We start from the raw sequence: 19,662 nt of genomic DNA, 5'->3' as shown, positions 1-19,662 counted from the left end.
ATTTGAAAACATAACTATTTTATCTGGGTCATTTGAATCGTTCTTGTGTATTGTCAGGAGTAAAGATAAATAGGAAAAGCAAAGCTTTTAAATTAAATTCCAAAATTACATGGGCGCTTGATATAAGTTTTAATCCATTCCTGTGAAAACAGATGATTATTTAGAAATCGGAATTCGAGAAATTCATCAGTGTGGATTCGACCATTAAGAATTGGCAAAAAAAAAAAAAAAAAGGTTTCCTGTTGTCCAGCTCTATATGAACAAATTATGTCATTGATTTTACAAGATTTTTCCTTAAAGTTTAAAATGCCAGTAATGTTTTTTGGGACAATGTGTGCATTTACGTTTATTTGACATTTTATTAGTGATTAAACGAAATAATATTAAATTGTATTAATAAATCTAATTTTCTATATTTTGATCTTTAAAGTCACACCTCGTCATATATGCAAGATCATCTTATAAGTGAGTAAATATGGTATATATTTCCATACTGTTGGAAGCACATAGCATCCCTAGCATTTAGGCAATGGTTTTTCATTTTACTTTTATAAATTTCTACCTTTTCCATCTCCAATGCAATGGAAGGGGAGTGCACACTTTTAATGACTTTCGTCTCTTCCAATTTACATCTGCTCCTTCAGTCTTGCCATAATCGCTAATATTGTGTTGTGTCCTTTGTAACGTTGTATCTATGTTCTCGCAGACGTACTGCCAGGTCTCTTCTAGTCACACCCACATAACCTTTTTTGATTCCTAACTGTTGATTTCAAATGGTATTCTATATACCTCAGTTTTCTCTTCTTTTTTTTATGTCGTCTATCATTCCATAGTAAGCTATAGATATTGGGTGCTCTTTTATAGACCATTCTCAAATTTTTATAAGAAACTAACTCATTCACCACACCTCCTAAATGCCTATTGTATGTGAATTTGTTAATTCCTTCTGAGGTGGTATCTTTTTTGCCTTTATTTTCTCTGTAACCTTTTTGATTGGCCCTTCAATTGTGTCAGTTTTGTAACCCAAAGTTGTTGCAACCCTTTTAATTCTATTAATCTTCTTGAGACAGTCCTGCATGTTGGTACAATATAAAAATGCTCTTCTAATGAGTGCTTTAAATGCTGATAATTTATATTTATATGGGTTGTTGGACCAAGATGGTATGTAGAGAGGAGCATATGTGGATTTTAAATACACACCTGTGTATATATCTCCTTGTTTAAATCTTATATCAGTGTCCAAAATATGGAGATGTATATAGCTTTTTTGTTCCAGTTTTAGTTTTAAACCATTAGCATTATTATCGATTGCAAGTAAAAATTCTTGAATTCATTGGTTATCTATCTACAAATGGTATGTCATCGACATACCATTTGTAGATTATGTCTTTGACGAAATCTTTGAGGATGTCTTTTTTCAGCTCACATAGCACTAGTTCGCACAGTAGTCCATGACATAGGACTTCCCATTGGGACACCTTTCTTCTGTTTGTATGTCACCCCGTTGAATCTAAAAAAAGGATTAATAGCACATCAAGTCTGCTAGACTATTTATGTCCTCTGAGTATGTCGATAACATCGGATTGTGTTGGACTATGAATTCAATGAGTGCATTGAAGCAAGATGCTAGATTAATAGATGGGTACAGATTTTCAAAGTCCATCACAGTCCCTATTTCATTGTTTGTTAAAGTTAAGGTAGTAAAAGAATTACAAGACGTATTTGGATCATGAGCAACATAATTACTGTGTTCTAGTTGTTCAGAAATAGACTTTTTAAGTGCTTCTCTAATATATATGTTGGTGCATTACATTTTTTCACCATTGGTCTGATCTACTTGTTCTCTTTGTGTCTTTGCAAATGCAAAGATTCTAGGCATCTGTGGGTTGGGGTTATGTGCTCTTTTCAAGAACATCATGACAGATGTGAGTGGTGTTTTCTCAAGCTTTTTAACTTTTTTGTCAGTTAATGTAACTATCTTTTCATCCACAATCTCACATTCAGTTCTTCTAATATATTCATTCCTCAATGGCTTCATTGTGATGACCTCTTTTCATAATTACCATTTGTTTGGTTTTATCTGCCTTCATTAGAACCGACTAATTTTTTGTTAGCCATTCTTTTGTATACCTTACATTTAACTGTTCCTTTCCTTTCTGCTCATGTGATCCCTTTTCATTGGATACCATTTTCCATCTAAAATAATCCTTCTCTACATTATTAAGACCCACCATCCCTCTCTCCATTTCAGCCATTGAAGTTTGCCATGTATTTTTGTCATTTTGAATGTAATTGGGCCCATTCTTTAACACCCTCTCCATATCTTTCAGTATTTCTATCTGGTCTGAAATTACATACAATTTTATATCCTTTTTCTTTCTGTGCAGAGCTTGTTTATTTAGGATCCAATTCATCTTTCTAATATACTTTCTTTTGAAGCTATCTTGTACCCGGTCTGTTAGTTTTACCACACTGCTATTGATTTCTTTTAACCATTCTGGATTTTCTTGGTCCTGGATTCCATTCTGGATTCTAATTCGATAAACTCCTTTAGGATTCCATACTTCTTGTTTTTTAGAAGCCTAGTCGGCCTTATGTAAACATGCATTTGGAACCTTCTCTTTAATGCATTGCACTCTTTTGGGATGCTAATTCTATGTATAGACATTGGAAACACCCTTTTGTCAGCACAATCTTTAAGGAATTCCAGTTTGCAATTAGCCTTAACCAACTTCAGAGCAATTTTCCTGTATAATTGATGAGACTATGTCTCGTCTCTAAAATTGTGCTGCTGTCAACGAAGACCTTTCACCTTACAGATATGGAGTACATGTCAGGAGTTGCAATTTGGCACAGAGTATTTGGTGCCCAATCATGCTCACATAAATAAACCAGACTTGTAGGTAGTCAGGGGACCGAGAACTGAGTGAAAAGAAAATACAAAATGCTGAGACTGTTTCTACAAACAGACACAAGTGCGAGATTTGCGCATGCATTGCTTGCACTCTCCAAGATATAGTCGCATCTCAAAAATGGCTTTGCTTTTTTACTTGTTGGCCGGTGCTGTCGTTGAAACTAATTGCTGGGAAAGTGCAGATAAAAATTAGGCGTTGGTGAAACTGAAATACTAATTAATGTATAAAAAAACAATGGATTACTAATTTATTCTACTAAATATGTACAATTGTGACATATCCATGATTTATACCATTTCATGTGTCAAAATTGAGCAAACCTCATTCCTGGAAGAGTCCAGAAATTCAACTTTCATTTACCAAGAAAAATCCAAAAATTATATCAAACTCCTTGGTTTGAATACAGGTACTCCTCACTTTACGACTGAGTTCCGTTCCGACGACTATGTCGTTAAGCAAATTGGTCGATAAGCGAGGAGCTTGTGCCGGGAATATAGGATCATTGTAAAATTATACAAATTATGCAATAAACTTCAAATTTATTCATAAAAAGACTATTATAGTACTATATTAACCTATTATAGTATTATAAGACTATTATAGTACACGCAAGCCTATTATAGTACGCTTAGTGCACATGTCACCATTCGCCACTGACCGACATGAAGCTGAGAAAGGGGATTCCCCAAATTGAAGGTCAAAACTCGATTGGTCATAAGTGCAAGTGGTCATTAAGCAGATAGGTTGTAAAGTGAGGAGTACCTGTACTGTTTTTTTTTTTCCTTTCTTTTTTAACACTGACATGAGGCTATTATCAAATATATTGTTGTATTATATTCTCTTTTCCAAAAATGTAGTTGTTTAAAAATTCAAATTTATTTCATTCTTCTGAATCCCAACAGTATGTAAATAACATTCCATATTTTATGAAAATTGATATAAACTCTAAATTTCTTCTAATTAGAATTATTTTTTTCTGGATTGGAATTACACTATAATTATTCTTCAAACTAAAAACCACTAATAAAGTTTACTCCCAATCAAATGCTATTTAATTTAATAAGTTCCTGAATGGAGTAAAATAATCTTTCCTTTCAATGGAGTTATGCAAAAACATACTGAAAATATCATTTTTATGGAATTTACAATTTAATTTTAAATGTGATTTTTGAAATTGTTCAAATCCTTTCAAATATTTTAAGAGCCTATTGCAGCTTTAGATTTGAACTGCCAAATTATTTATTGGACTATAACAAGGCTAATTTAACAATTAGAAATAAAGCAATTTTCTTTACAATTAGAATTATTTCCAATTATTAAAATTGTCTTGTTACAACCCATTAAATAATCTGGCAGTTCATCTAGCATATCTAATAGAATTGGGTTGATGTTTATGTTGTTACATTGTTGCTTTATTGAGATTAATAAATTAAAATTTTGGTATTTTATAAATAATGGAATTGGTTATAATGATTGAGAATAAATTTTTATAAAATAAGTAAATGTTGTTATTTAATGAGTAAATGATTAGAAATTCTTTAATTCCTATGACAAGAATTTGGATTTATCTATGCTTTGCATGCTTAATTTATGCTATTATGCAGTATACCAATAAAATTAAATAATTAAACTTATATTTTCTGTATAATTAATAAGTCAAATAGTTATTGTATATATTTATATAAAATTAACTTATAGAATAATGTTAATGTATGATGATTTCTGCACAGCAATATTTTAAAGGAAAGCATGGTCTGTAACCTCAAAATTTTCTCTAGACAATCTGATTTATTCTCATTTCTTTTACAAACAAGTTTAGAACAGGATTATAACAACAAATTTGAAGGTTCCAATCTAACCTAAATAGCAGTGAAGATTTCTTTAATCAACATTTCAGTTCAATACATATTCAACTCTCAGAGTCCAGTAGTGCACAAGCATTGTAGCTGCAGTTGGATTATCCCATGTTTCAGTGTGGAAGGTATAGAGAAAATTGATGGATTGTTAGCCATACAAGATCAGCCACAATCAGCACTTGCTTGTTGCCAACTATTGGCAGTAAATACCATTTTACTTGCATATAAGACAAGGTTTTTATTCATTTTTTATTGCTTCAGAAACCTAGGTCATCTTATATGTGTAAGCAAAGGATTCTTTGCATTTTTTTACTGGATGCTCATCCTCTGGTGTTTAAAAACAAAAGTATTTTATCTGGGTCGTTTCAATCGTTCTTGTGTATTGTCAGGAGTAAAGATAAATAACAATAGGAAAAGCAAAAGTTTTGAATTGAAAGGTTCCTGATTGTCCAACTTTACATGAACAAATTAAAATGCCAATAATGTTTTTTGGGATAATGCGTGCATTTACGTTCATTTGATATTTTACTTGCGATTAAACAAAAAAAAATTAGAACTGTATTAATAAATCTAATTTTCTTTATTTTTATCTTTAAGATAAAAATAAAGAAAATTAGATTTATTAATACAATTCTAATTTTTTTTTGCCTTCATTTAAAGTCACATCTCGTCCTATATGCAAAATCATCTTATTAGCGAGTAAATACGGTAATTGTTTTGCATTGATCACCTTGCCAGAACAGAAGTGGATGTGTTGTGGCCATGGAAAATCCTTTGTATTGTCAAATCACATTTTCATGTCAGTGGAACAGATGAAATTTTTCTTATTAATTAATATGTAATTAGTGATGATGCATTAATAAAGAAATAAAAAAACTAAAAATTTGATAAAACATCTTTATTGTATGTAATTCCTAATAATTTTACACAACTATTATAAAAATATTTCTTCGTTAACTTGCCTTTCAATTATTTTGTATCTTGCACTTTAATTTCCTGGTAAATATAAAAATGAATTATAAAAACTTATTAAGCAAAATGATTATAAAGTAATTTGCAAATGCTAGCGTTTTTATTTGAATTAATATAAAATTTGTGTTTGTGATTTATATACCAAATAGATTGTTACATTAAAATGCAGTGATAATTTCTCCAATTAAAAAGTTTCAACATTTTGGACATATCTAAGATAATGGCAATTGTTAAATGACAAGATGTATTAGATGAAAAAAAATCTTACTAAGTAATAAATTTATATACAGTAGAACTAATCTTAATGGACATCTAAATAATGGAAAGTGAACAGAATTAAAATCAAATCTCAACAAGGCTTCCTGTCTCTGTATGAACTAAATAATATATGTACAGTGACTTTCAAAAAAAGTGACATGATTGGTCATTAATCGTGATGCACATTTGTTGTTCAGATTTAGTGATTTTTGCACTGAAGAGAGAAGTAAAGATTGTACTTTATACAATTACTCATAGTTAATATACTCTGGTAATTGAAATTTAAACCATGTTGTTGGGGGACTGGTATTTCAAGCATTCTAAGGTAGCATTCATTTTGGGGGGACAAAAACAGTTAAAATTTAACTAAGTGATAGTAACTGAAATATGTGCATAACAGACACATGCAAAGTGAGGACTGCCTGTATTTCATCTTTATTATATGTGTTTAATGAAAGTTCCTTATTAAATTCCAGAGATAATATATTTATCTAATAATATCATCCATCTATCAGCAGAATAAATAAACACCAATAGCTTCAGGAAACCAGCTTTTAATTAAACAGGAACATGAAATTTCTTCTATCAATGGAATTATACATGTTTTATTTTAATACTATAATATATTTTAAATATATATATAATTTATAAATATTATATAAATATAATATATTAAATTAAAGAAGAATTATTTGTAAAACCAGATACATACTTTTCCTTCTATAAATTTGATTTGATGAAGAACCTGTATAACTTGATTTGATAAGTTAGCAACAGTTTCAATCACAGCTTCATATTTCTGTATATGAAAATAAGTGATTTAGAAAAAAAAATATTCTAAAAATTATTAAATAACTATAATCATAAAATTTCTAAAACCTAATTTTAATAAAATCAAATAGAGTAGTAATGGATAATGTTAACATCATAAATAATTATTAAAGATTGATCAAACAGCAAGCTATATACTGTATGAATATTTATTAATATCTGATTATCATCAGTGAAAAACTTTGATTTTATGCAAAATGAAAAATGACAAACTTCATTTACTTCTTCTGTACATTCCAACAAAGTCCAAAGTTGTAGTTGCTAACATATAAATATTTATAATCATTGTTAATTTTAACATGAAAACATGACTATAATGAATTGTCCCTTGAATAATTATTTATAAGTTGTTTGCTACTAAAAACAAGTACAATAAACTGCCATTTTTGTGACAGCGTGGTTTCAGAAAACTGTCATTAGATAATCTACTGCATATTGATTAGATAATCTACTGCAAGTTCATATTGTTAAATTATATTGCTAGAAATACTTGAATTATTAATTTCCTAGCTTGTGTATATATCAAAAATTTTGGCATTTAAACATTTTACTTTCCTGGCTGTTATATATAACAGAATGTAAGGCAAATGGTGAAAAAATGATCCCCAAGATTTTTAAAATTTTGGACTGAAGACTTGAAATGCCAAGAAATAAAAACAAGTTGAGTTTTTTCTGTATGTATGGATGTTAGTTTGTGTGTGGGCATGATTTTGTTCACCCACTTTGAAGCTTAATAACTCCTTTTGTCGAAAATGTCATATTTTGCAGAGAAGTTTGTGTATTAGGGGATTGATGCTGTGTTTTGGTTGCTTAAAGGTTGAGTAGGTGGGAGATAGAGAGGGATCATGTTTCATATTCAAGTTGAGTTTGACTTGATGAAGATTTTTATTATTATTAGCATTCACAATTTTTTTATAAAATCCATCTCTATGCTCAAAATTAGCTTTTGGACATTTTATAATAATTAATAAAATAAATTCTCATAACAGATGGCACCACACGCAATTTTAACTTTATTGCTGGGAAAGTCATGCAACTCATTGCTGGATTTTTATATGGTGGCAATTATAAAATTTATATGTCATGAAAGTAGAGGATTGTAAGACAAGAATCCACTTCACAAATTACATCAGTATATTTTTATTCTTTAATATCAAATTTATGGAAACAAAATGGAATTTAGATAAATATGCTGTATTAAAATCAATTTAATTGCAATGGATTATGATTTATTTAATTTTCAACAGTTGTAATTCATTTTTGTCATTGTTCAAATGTCATTTATATTATTAAAGATTGAATGTTATTATTTACTTATATAGAATTTACTAAATTGAGCAAATATATCTTTAAATAATGGCATAAATTTATGAAAATTTATTTATCATAAATATATTTAAAAATTTCAGAATTAATATAAGTTATAAAAATACTCACAATTAGAAGAATAGCAAGGTTGAGGCCGAATTTTTAGATGCAAAAACGTGTACGTCGGACATTCAGCACTGCTTTCCTGCAAGCCTAGAAGTTTGACAATGACATTTGGAATGTCGAGCATGATTCCACTGACTTTCCAAACACTATTGTCAAACTTCTAGGCTTACAGGAAAGCAGCACTGAATGTCTGACGTACGTTTTGACATTTAAAACTTCAGCCTCAACCTCGCTAATATTGAGGCTGATAAGTAGCCTCAAATAAAAGGTTGACACTCCATAAAGACTGTTATTTCCTGAGGTGTTGAAAAAGCACAAGCTATGGAGACATTATTGTTTTTTCTAACCATGAATTATTTCATTTTTCATTATTGTCCCAGCTATTATATTTATTAAATATTCCCTACAAAACATTTATTAAATATTCCATATAAATTACCTTATTCTGTTCTTCTGTTTCAATATTACTTAAAATGCAGAGCTGAGATGATGATAGATGTATTTGTTCACTTAAGTTTTGCAATTTCTTAGTGATCCTATAATTATTTTTGATAAAGTTTTTAAATCAGAAATATAAAAATATCACTTGATTCAAAATTTTCTACTCTCATAATTAAAACTTATAGAAATGGCAAAATAAACAAGTAAAATTTATTTTTCAGTTAAATGACTTCAAGTGTTAATCAACTAAACATCAGAATTATTTATTGTTTTTATCTTCAAATTAAGAATTTTAAAAATATAAAAATTTCATTGACAAAAGTTGTAATTTATATTACAGTAGAGCATCGATTATCTGACTCAATTGGGGTCTGGGGTTGGTTGGATAACCGAAAAGTATGAAAAAATACATTATTAGTATAGTATATTAGTATATCTCATGTAATTAGTATATTAGTACGTATATCGCTATTAACCTACTTTGTGTTGAATTTTCATCGATGTAAGCTTAACAATTTTTTTTAAAATAATAATTGTCGCTATTGTATCGTTAAAAATTATTTCTTTTTTTTTCGCACAAAATAAATACAAAAATAAAGAAAAACAGAAAATTAAGCCTGGTTTAAATACTCACCTCCTTTTTATGGTCGAGTCAGTGTTGCCAGCTAAAACACACAAAAATTTAACAAAAATAATATTAAAGTAGCCAAGACATAGCCAAATATTGTAGCGCCACATCACTAGTGGACACCTGAATTTGCCGACTAGAACGCGGTCGGTTAACCGATGTGACGGTTGATTGGGGGTCAGTTAATCGATGCTCTACTGTATACATTTTTCACTTACAAAAGAATATAAAAGAATATTTACTTTATATTTTTCGTTTTAACAATCCATCCTGATAAAATTTTAGAAAAAGCTTCTGTTTTTGTACCAAGAATTTTTGTTAAATCAAAAATTGCATTCTGAAATCAAAAAATATTTGCGAAATTAAGTTTTGTATTATTTTAAATAAATTAAATTTTAATTTAATATAATTTAATTATTTACAGTAAATATGTACTCTACCTCAAAATCTGTCTTCTCAGAAAGTTTGATTAAATCTGTTAACAATATTAAAATTGGTTTCAAGATGCCTATGATTTCATCCTCATTTATATCTTTCATATAAAGATCTATTTGTTCGGTTGTAATCTAAATAAGATGATTTTAATTAATTGGATTCTTAATTATGTTACTATTTTACTGTAATTCTTGTAATAAATATAATTTGAAAATACTCACAAAAATCATTTGTAATTTTTTATTCAAGTTAGGTTGAGATAATGAATTCCTAAGTTTTATTCTGAAAATATTAAGAAAAAATATTTATAAATATAAATTTAGCAATGCTTAATAATGTACTTTTGTATTATATAAGTAATAATGTATTACATGCTCTTAATGAATTTAGAATTTAAATTTTTAACTAAGTAGTAAGAAAAATCATTATACAGATATACAGTTGAAAGATTTTCCAGTATAGTATAGATAGTACATACTAATACACACACACTTACATAAATTCTATAGTTATATATACATAAACTAATGATTATATGAACAGTACAAGTACTAGCAGAAGTGTATAGCTGTAGAAAATGCTTATTTTGAATGTGTTCTTTGGAAATACTTGTACTGTTAATATAATAAAAATTATATTAGAAGTTTAGTTTACAGATATCCCTATGTTAGTGTGATTAATTAATCCCTCAATGCTACTGCGTCTATCAAAATCTGTACATTGGTACCTCTTGTACTTGACCAAACAATCACCATCATCTAGAACAAATTTTCAATTAATAACAAATATTTTTATTTTAATTTGTCATCTGTAAGAAAAGTTTTCTATGATAAAAATGAGTAACTAATTTAAAAAGTAAAATGAAACCTTAGAGCTGCCTACCTTCATCATATAAAATTATACTCAATCCAGTTTTTTCCCCCACTTAATGCATGTCGAACACAATCATTATGTTAGTGATACACTAAGATTTGTTCACGTTCGTGAGTTGTTATTCATCAATTTTTAACAATTTCTTCCTGAAATTTCTCTTCATCAACAGTTTTTATGTTTTGTATCCTTTAGTTCAAAATTTCCTGAACGAAACTTTCGAAACCACATTTCACATGTCTGACATTTAGGAATATCTTGCCCATATACTACAGATATTTTTTACTGTTTATATAGCATTAATGGTACATCTTTTACAAAACTTAAAAAGCATACGTTATTTGCCCAATATGCATTTTATCTGCAGACATTTTGTTTGGTTTTACATAAACAAAATGTGAAGTAAAGTTTAAAATTATCTTCTAAACAAAGAATACAATATTGCATTAACAGTAATGTATTAAATTTCACAACTATCATAATTAGACTAGGTATCTATATCAGAAATCATCCTGGCCACAAAAATAGCAAATTCACTAATACTTTATTTGCTGAGAAAAAATATCTTATGTTAAGTAAAGATAGCTGTTAAAGCCACATTAATAAAGGGATTGCTGCAATTAATTTCGTTTAAACATTCCTACATTAAACAAGGGATACCTATATTTAACTCTACTGTGTATAAAGATTCTTTATTTTTATATTTATTAAAATTATTTATTTTTATATAAACATATAAAAAATAATTAATAAACCACCTTCAAAATAAGTATCTTCTGCAGCTACATACTTCTGCTAATGTTTAAGCAAGAGTTCAGTGAGAGCCAAAATGTAGGTTTTGCAAAATGCATGGGAGCCGCAGTTCTGTACTGTTGTGGCGGATAGTACAGGTAAGGCGTGCAATTTTATTAATATAATATAAATATAATATAAAACAAATATTGAATTTTTTTAATAAACATATTTTCACAAAATTATAAAAATAAAATTGTAAAAATAATAAAAAACAGAAATTAACACTTTCAACAAGAGCTGCATTTGCCCTTGTCTGGTTTAAGTCATTTGTCAGTGGAGTAATTTTTTTGCAATGACTTTAAAAACTGTAGTCACTGCAGCTTCCAGCTTGGCTTCCATCGTTTATGCTGGTCAGTAAATATCTGACCAAGGACATAATAGCAATTTCCTAATCTCCTTACTCTATTAATTTTGTCCTCACAGACTTTTATCTTTCCCTAAAACAAGGGAAATATTGAAGCAATGCAGTCCAATAAGCAGCAGAATGAAAGTTGCAGTGTCATTACAGACATCATAAAAAATTACTTTCAGGCCAGTTTTGAAAAGTGATATAGATACTGGCAAGTGTATATTGTGTGCAGATTCAGAAGGAGCTTACTTTGAAGATAGTGTGGCATAAGAATTTCTGTGTTGTATAATAAAACCAGTGCTGAAAATTCAGTTTATTTTTGATTCTACTATGTATTTCATATTATTTTGAGTTGAAATAATGTAGGTATGCATGTGCAAACATTATTGAAAAAAAATAATATTAATGAAATTCAAACTAGATTAATGTACTATACATCAATGTTTAATAATTGAACCTTTTCAACATTGAATTATAAAATTTAAATATTTTTTCTATGCATAAGAAGCTTTGAAAAAGTTTTCAATCTTTTAAAATTAATTGTATAGTTAGTTAAAATTATAGATTCTCATTAAAAGAATTTGCAAGAAATTTCATGGGAAACATTACGTTAAAACATTAAGAGATACCTGAAAGGTCTGAACAAAGTTGAAAAAAATCTAAAAATACATATTACATTCTTAATAGTATCAAATTCTATATTATCCACTATTAGAAAAACAAATATAATAAATTACTTTTTTTAAAAATAAATATATGAAACAAGTTTCTGAAGAGTTACAAATACAGTCGATTCTGCTTAATTGGAACACGTTAGGACTAATCCATTTTGGCCCAATTAAGCAGCTGCCCCAAATAAATGACCTAATAATAAATTCTAAAATCAAATATGTAATATGTAGGTAAATAAATAAGTAAAAATAATAATTAGGTACCTATTTTAATGTTTTATTAAACCAAAATACAGAAAATATTTGTACTATTATTTTGCCAGACTCACAACAATAGATAATTGATTTGCATCACACTAGTGTTGCCAAATACTAGGGTTTCTCAAACGGGATCCCGAGATCCCGGTTGTTTTTTTAACCCGGGAAATTTTTTTTATCCTGAGAAATCCTGCAAATTTCTTAAAAATTCACTTTTTTCTTATTTTATGTTAAGGTTGAGGAAATTCTGAAAATAGAAAGTATAATTAACTCATAAACTGTCAGAATACATTTGCACTTATTAATTTTAAACCTACTTATTAGTTTTTTTAAATTTTTGTTTGTTATGGCACATCACAAATGATCAATAATCAATACATAGTTTATTTGTGGCAGGACTTTCAAGATTCTTTACCAGTAATATCTGGAATAATTGTGCTTATGCTGTCTTAATTTTTAACCATGCCCAGTAGCTTCAATAATTGCATAATGCCAAGTTGTGCAAATTGGGCAAGGATACAAATGAGTATGAAGTCTGCGAGTATGAAGTTTTTCTTCATAACCTGATTATTAAAGACAAACGAACTGCCGAATTATTGGGCTATGATGTTTCTATTAAAGTAGTCAAGGTAGACAAATCAAGAATACTAGGGAACAAAAGAAGTACTACAATCTCAAAAACGAACTAGAAATCTTTCAGGATACAGGTGAAAAACACATAATTTTTGTCTTCTCTTAAATGCATTAAACACAATTCCAATCACATCAATTGAATCGGAAAAGGCATTCTCGGTAGCAAGACTTTTCATTACTAAAACAAGAATTAGATTGAGTGATCGGAGTATTGACCATCTTTGCTTTTTAAAATCTTATAAAAATTTACAATATTTTGTATTATATTTTATTTAAAAAAACAAAAATTACCTTCTAAGTTAGAAGTTTGATCTAAGTTCATTTTTTTTTTATTCCCAACTCAATTCGAAGACATTTTTGTTGTTGTTGTATGCAGTTTCCAGCAAACTTTAATAAATTTTTTCTATTTGTGAAAATTTCTACGTAATTCAAAGGTAATTTTTAATATACTCGTATATCTTACATAGCGTTATTAATATTTGATTTTGGAGGTTACAGAACATATTAAATTACTTTAAAAAACGAAAAATAATTATATCATTTGATTTAATGATATTTTGTATATCTTAAAAATAATTAATTTTGTCCTGGGATTTCCTGGGATCCCGGGAAACAGTTCACTTTTATCCCAGAATCCCGGGACAAGCAAAAGACCGGGAAGTGAGAAATCCTACCAAATACAGTATTAGTAGTGATGTACACAAAGGTTGACCATTCGATTTGTTCCTGATCGAACGATTTTTCCTTTCTCTCTTTTTAGTTAGAACATGTTCTGACCAAAAGTCATTTTACGGTCTTCCTTTGAGCAGTTTCCTTTACTTGGAGATGGGCCACTTTGGCACGAGTGTCTGTAGAATCCGCCAGCTCTGGATGCTGGTCTCAATGATCGGATGGCTGCTGTTCGAATCTAGACATAATTATGCACACAATAAATTCCAAGGAAACTCTCGCTGTCTTCCAACTCAGTTGAGAAACCTCGAAAAATTGTCCGGGACTTTGTCACTTCACTTTTAAAGGGACATCTGGTCCAATCCAGAGCAGGGTCAGTAGCTCGCATTCAGGTCCATCTCAGAGGGGATCCCTATGTGATACGTCCCGCTAAGGAGACCCTTCCAGAAAAACTGAACTGCCCAAGCAAAAGACAAAATCACTTTGTCTCTGCCAATCAGGCTTACACAACATTGGGGTGTAACACTATGTGTACATAGTGTCTACATATTTTCAGACGATCCCTAATATATCAAAACTTGCTAAATTCTTTTCCTGCTATTGTCCCAATTAAGCAATTAAATTATGTATTAATTTATTAGTTTGGTTTCCATTCTTTGGAATTTGGCCCAATAAAGTGGCTGTCCCAATTAACTGGTGGCCCAATTAAATGGAATCAACTGTATATGAAAAGTTAAAAGTAAATTTTCCAGAATTATTTTTAAAAACTTAATATTAAATACAAGTACTCCTCACTTTACAATCGAGTTCCATTCCAACGACTACATTGTTAAGAGAACTGGTTGATAAGCGAGGAGCTTGCGTCGGGAATATAGGATCGTTGAAAATTATACAAATTATGCAACAAACTTCAAATTTATTCATAAAAAGACTATTATAGTACACTTAGTGCGCATGTCACCATTTGCCACTGACCGACACTTAAGCTGAGAAAGGGGATTCCCCGAATTGCAGGTCAAAACTCGATTGGTCATAAGTGCGAGTGGTCGTTAAGCAGATAGGTCGTAAAGTGAGGAGTACCTGTATAACATTTTCATATTCAATTATTGTTAAAAATGATATACAAAAATGTCACTTTTTGTACCAAATCATCACACCAATACCTGTTAAAAAAGGATATTGCTTCCTTTGAAGAATTTTCAGAAGCAATCTTTCTTGTTATATCTGGTTGGATGTAATTTAACATGTCTTCAGAATGTTCTTGTAATGATTCTGTACATTTAGATGAGAAATGAAATGAAAGATCTGCAATTCTTTTGTTGTTGCTCATATCTTTTGCTTTTTCAAGCAATTCTTCACTATTGAAGGTAGAAGATAATGATGATATATTTTCTAAAATATCTAATTAAAAAACACAGGATATATTCAGGATTACTAAAAGGAGAAAATCATAATATGATGAAAAAGTAACATCTTTTTTACTTCAAAATGTTTAAAAAGTAAGAATTTTCATCTATAATTTTACATTGTAATAAAATAAATAAATTTGTATACTATTATAATATATATATTAGATGTTGAGCAAACAAAACATATTCCACATTCGTGTAATTAATTATTATTCATTTTATTAAAAAGGTAAGTAAAGATATGGATTTTATTAAATCTTACTCGATTTAATGAAATCCATATCATTTCCAACAGTTAAATTTTAATTATATAGAAAATAAAGTTAAAAATCATAAGATAATTTTAAAATAATACTACATTTTTAGCTGTAACTTAAAAGAAACATAACTATGCAGCCACTCTTTGACTTATCAAATGATTGTATTACACAGAAATTTATGTAAAGTCAAATTTTTCCTAAATGCTTTTGCAGTACTAGCAACTTTGCACACTGAATTTAAATGAAAAAAAAAAGTTCAACAAATATGTAAATATAATTATTAATTCAACTTTTTATCTCTTGCACAGTAAAAACGAAAAAGATATGCTTTGATATGAATGATAAAAAGATTAAAATAAATGATAATACAAACACCTTATAATCGAAAATATGAAAAGGACAATATACTGTACTGTACAGTACATGGCATTGGCAGAGTATTGTTCAAGATCCAGGGAGTGTAACTACAGTGGTTTTTCCCCTTTGGTTTCTAAGTTTGCACTGGCCAACAAAAACTTACATAGCTCAAATATTACAGAAGTCAGAGAATAGCTTTATATTCAGTTATTTTTTTTTATTTAATTATGATTTATATAAGAACAAAGTCAAACAAGACTATATCACTAAAGAGATAGATAAATACTTGTCTGTTATCTAGTTAAAAAGCTGTGAAATAAACCATTATAATAATTTTTTTTTATATTCTTTATTATTGCAAATACAGGCAAAGCCTTAATGGCTACTTCATGCCATTGCTTGTAAACAGAAAATAAATACAGAAGAAAAACGTTAATGGAGCAAGAACTTGGAAAACACATAGCAAGTTATTTCATAAGAACTCAAACATCTTTTGAAGATTTTCAAATATTGCATTTATTGACAAATTCCAATATTAATTATTATAAATACAAAAATAACTTTTCTTCCAGTTCCCATGTTGACACTGACTATCCCACCCAGAGTACACTCTCTGAGTGCCCACTGAAAAAGAGAGAGGTGGTGTTTAAACTTGAACGAGCCATAATAGGTGGAAACCAGCAGTAATTGAATCATGATCAGTGAGATTGGTCATGATTCATTCACTCAATATCCAGTACTCTATCACTAGATCATCATGAGTACTCTTTAAATTCAATTAAATGATTCAATCTTTTTTCATTACATGGCTCATTTAAAAACATTTTTATGTATCAAATTAATAAAAATTGAATTACTTTTAGTTTTTAATTGTAACTGTTTATTAATTAAATCCAAGACCTAATTTGATTTCCAATAATATTGTGACAATGCCAAAGGGTCCCCTTTGTTTTGGTATCAAAGGACCAAAGGGTTGACACTGTGTTTGCAATGACAAGTTTGTCAGGACAGACACAGAACCCTTTTTGCACGTATTTAGGTGATCGGATCCGGGATGGAGGTGACAGAAGAGACAGTGCGTTTTAAAGAAGTGCACCAAACACACTTTTAACAATAACAATTATCTGTTTATTAACTATAAACTATTTACAACAGGCTAAACATAGGCTGTTTACCATTGGAAGGTTGAACATTATGGTTATCCATTTATATATTTTTTAAGGTTAATATTTTGTATTAAAGGTTTCGTACACAATATTAACTATCCTCGTGAGTTCTAGTCTTGAGAGAGAAAGAGTTTGCATAGAGTTTACATAGATACCTTGTAAAGGATCTGAGGATGTGCTTCGTTGCCAATAGGGTTAAGGACTTGAAATGACAACATGATGAATTGATGATTCGGAAATTTTGATGGATGGCTCTGGAAAGTCTTGGCATATTTGGCAAGGTTTTGATATCTTGATATTCGGACTATTCAGGTGACAGGAGGGTCGTTGGAGGGAGGAAAGACATTAGGTAGGAATCTTCAATGTCAGTAAGGTATCTGAGCACTAGTGCAACTCTAGCAAGGGTGAACTTTTGATGATGACTGACTCTTCTGTCGGATGAACTCACTGTGTTGTCATCAAACATTGCCTTTTATTTGGGGGTCCTTCCCTTTCTTCCATTGCCCTTTTTTGGTAAAGTAAATCTCCACATCCAATACCGATTTTGTTGTTAAGTTCCTGGTGACACATTCGATGTGTTACCTTAAACAAGGAAGTAAGTCGGTGGGAAAAATTATAATCATATCCTCTATGTTTTTTGAATAAAATTTTTTTTGTCAAGTCCAGGATCTCACAATATAACTTATATTATATATATAAATACAGTAACGTGTGTAATGCTCCTTGGATCCAATAAATTACCATACAGATCTTTACAGTTTATACTTTTACAAAGCATATAATTTAGGATTCTGGCATAGAAATATTCTATTTACAAGGAAATATGAAATGTGAGTATAGGAATAAAGGAGTGGATAGTAGACTGCAGTTTTGGAGTGCCATTACAATGATACTCCAAAACTGCTTAGTGGAGGAGGACAATGGCAAAAAAGGTTACTTCAATGAAAATTCTGTTATCAAGATTGGTTGCTAACAGCAATAATAACAATTATTAAAAAAATATTAACAATTTTTCAAAAATGATATTCCATGTTATTGATTTTATGGTTGTAGATCAAGTTTTATATGATATTGTAAAGAAGGGAGGTAGTTGGAAATAATGATTTTAATAGTGCTATGTATTGGTTAAATAAACTAGTTAAAAAAGATTGTAAATTAAAACTGAGGAGGCAACATTGGTTGTTGTCAAAATGCCTACCTGAGTTTTAATTGTTGAATAAACATTGGCTAGCATATGATAAGTGTTGTTGGTTGGGTTTATGAAACAAAAGTTTGATTAAACTAAAATACAGACAACAGACATTGAATATTTGGTATATAAGTACACCACCAAATTTCTGGCAACAGATGTTTTGGTACCACCTTTAATCTGGATAAAATTACAAGAGGAAACTTGAAATTCCTATGGCCACCAGACTAGTTTACTGGGCCACCACAAATGGCATTGTATGTAGGACTCACTTACTTTACACTTGTTAATATGATATTGCAATTTTGCAATAGTCTCAGTTTATTTTGCTTAAATTTAACCTTAGCTATGAGAGTATCAGTGATGGTGTCAAATGTAATTTACATGCATTTAATATTTAATAATTTAAGTTTCTAGCTGCCCATGGTAACTTTATACACATGGGAGATATAATTAGTAAATTAGAGGTTTGTTGATATGGCAAAATGATTAATCCAACAAGGCTTTGGAACAAAGAGTGCCAGAAATTTGGTAGTGTACTTGTACATATTTCAATAAAACATGAATGTTTAAAATAAATCCAATTTTTTAAAACTTTACATGTAATATTAAATACAAAATTTATCATGAAGTAGATTCTGCTTAATTGGGTCATCAATTGGGGGAACTATTTATTTGGTCCAAAATGCAAAGAACAGAAACAAATCAATGTATTTAATGTAAATTTGTAAGCTTGAATGACAAACTGTAGATAGTGTGCCTCTAGTTACATTGCAATTATGTCAATATTACAAGTTGTGCTATAGCATGACTTTAAAGTTAAAAATGTAATTCTACAGATATTCTTCTTGAATTTGCTAAACCTAAAAGAAGTTAGAATGGAACAAGAAACAGTAATTTTGTCTGCTTCATCTGTCTATTTACCCAAGGCAGTTTGAACTCTGTAGGAGTTACCTGCAAGAAACTGTGGCATGCTGCCAAGTAAGCAAACAAATGGCATAATCTGGTTCATATGTAATGGGTTGTGCTATTGGTTTGCTTACTTGGCTGCTTACCATCTAAATGTACTCCTAGTGAAAAACAATCAATGTTGCCAAGTTGGGCTATTTATAGCCAGTTTAGACTATTGAAAAATTTAAAATACTACATCTTTTATAATTTAGCTATTTATTATTTCTTGGGTTATACAAACCTTGTCAAGTATAGACAAGTAATAAAATTTTTACGTTTGTTTATCATCACTTATTTAAAACTTTGAACACAACC

The 19,662-nt window shown here is 29.5% G+C and overlaps 2 protein-coding genes across 3 annotated transcripts in view; both read right to left on the bottom strand.

Annotated features, from left to right (window-relative positions):
* Nucleotides 1-5,654: 5,654 nt before the first annotated feature.
* The window catches only part of LOC136983131 (uncharacterized), a 14,733-nt gene continuing 725 nt past the window's right edge, over nucleotides 5,655-19,662 (bottom strand). Inside the window, exons 3-9 of the mRNA XM_067279767.1 lie at nucleotides 15,179-15,416; nucleotides 9,992-10,052; nucleotides 9,776-9,901; nucleotides 9,578-9,672; nucleotides 8,706-8,802; nucleotides 6,714-6,800; nucleotides 5,655-5,767 (exon numbers count right to left, since the gene is read on the bottom strand). Of these exons, the coding sequence (XP_067135868.1) occupies nucleotides 5,741-5,767; nucleotides 6,714-6,800; nucleotides 8,706-8,802; nucleotides 9,578-9,672; nucleotides 9,776-9,901; nucleotides 9,992-10,052; nucleotides 15,179-15,416 (731 nt within the window). The 3' untranslated portion in view covers nucleotides 5,655-5,740. The remainder of the gene's footprint in view (nucleotides 5,768-6,713; nucleotides 6,801-8,705; nucleotides 8,803-9,577; nucleotides 9,673-9,775; nucleotides 9,902-9,991; nucleotides 10,053-15,178; nucleotides 15,417-19,662) is intronic.
* The window catches only part of LOC136983108 (uncharacterized), a 26,379-nt gene continuing 21,972 nt past the window's right edge, over nucleotides 15,256-19,662 (bottom strand). The window contains exon 15 of one of the 2 annotated variants that reach the window (XM_067279743.1): nucleotides 15,256-15,416. The gene's annotated coding sequence lies outside the window, so the exon portion shown is untranslated. The remainder of the gene's footprint in view (nucleotides 15,417-19,662) is intronic. The other variant, XM_067279744.1, reaches the window with a different exon arrangement.

The sequence above is a fragment of the Centruroides vittatus genome, unplaced genomic scaffold (assembly GCF_030686945.1).
Source record: "Centruroides vittatus isolate TY-2023 unplaced genomic scaffold, ASM3068694v2 contig_876, whole genome shotgun sequence".
NCBI classification, from domain to species: domain Eukaryota; kingdom Metazoa; phylum Arthropoda; class Arachnida; order Scorpiones; family Buthidae; genus Centruroides; species Centruroides vittatus.
This window is presented reverse-complemented; position numbering and strand designations above follow the sequence as displayed.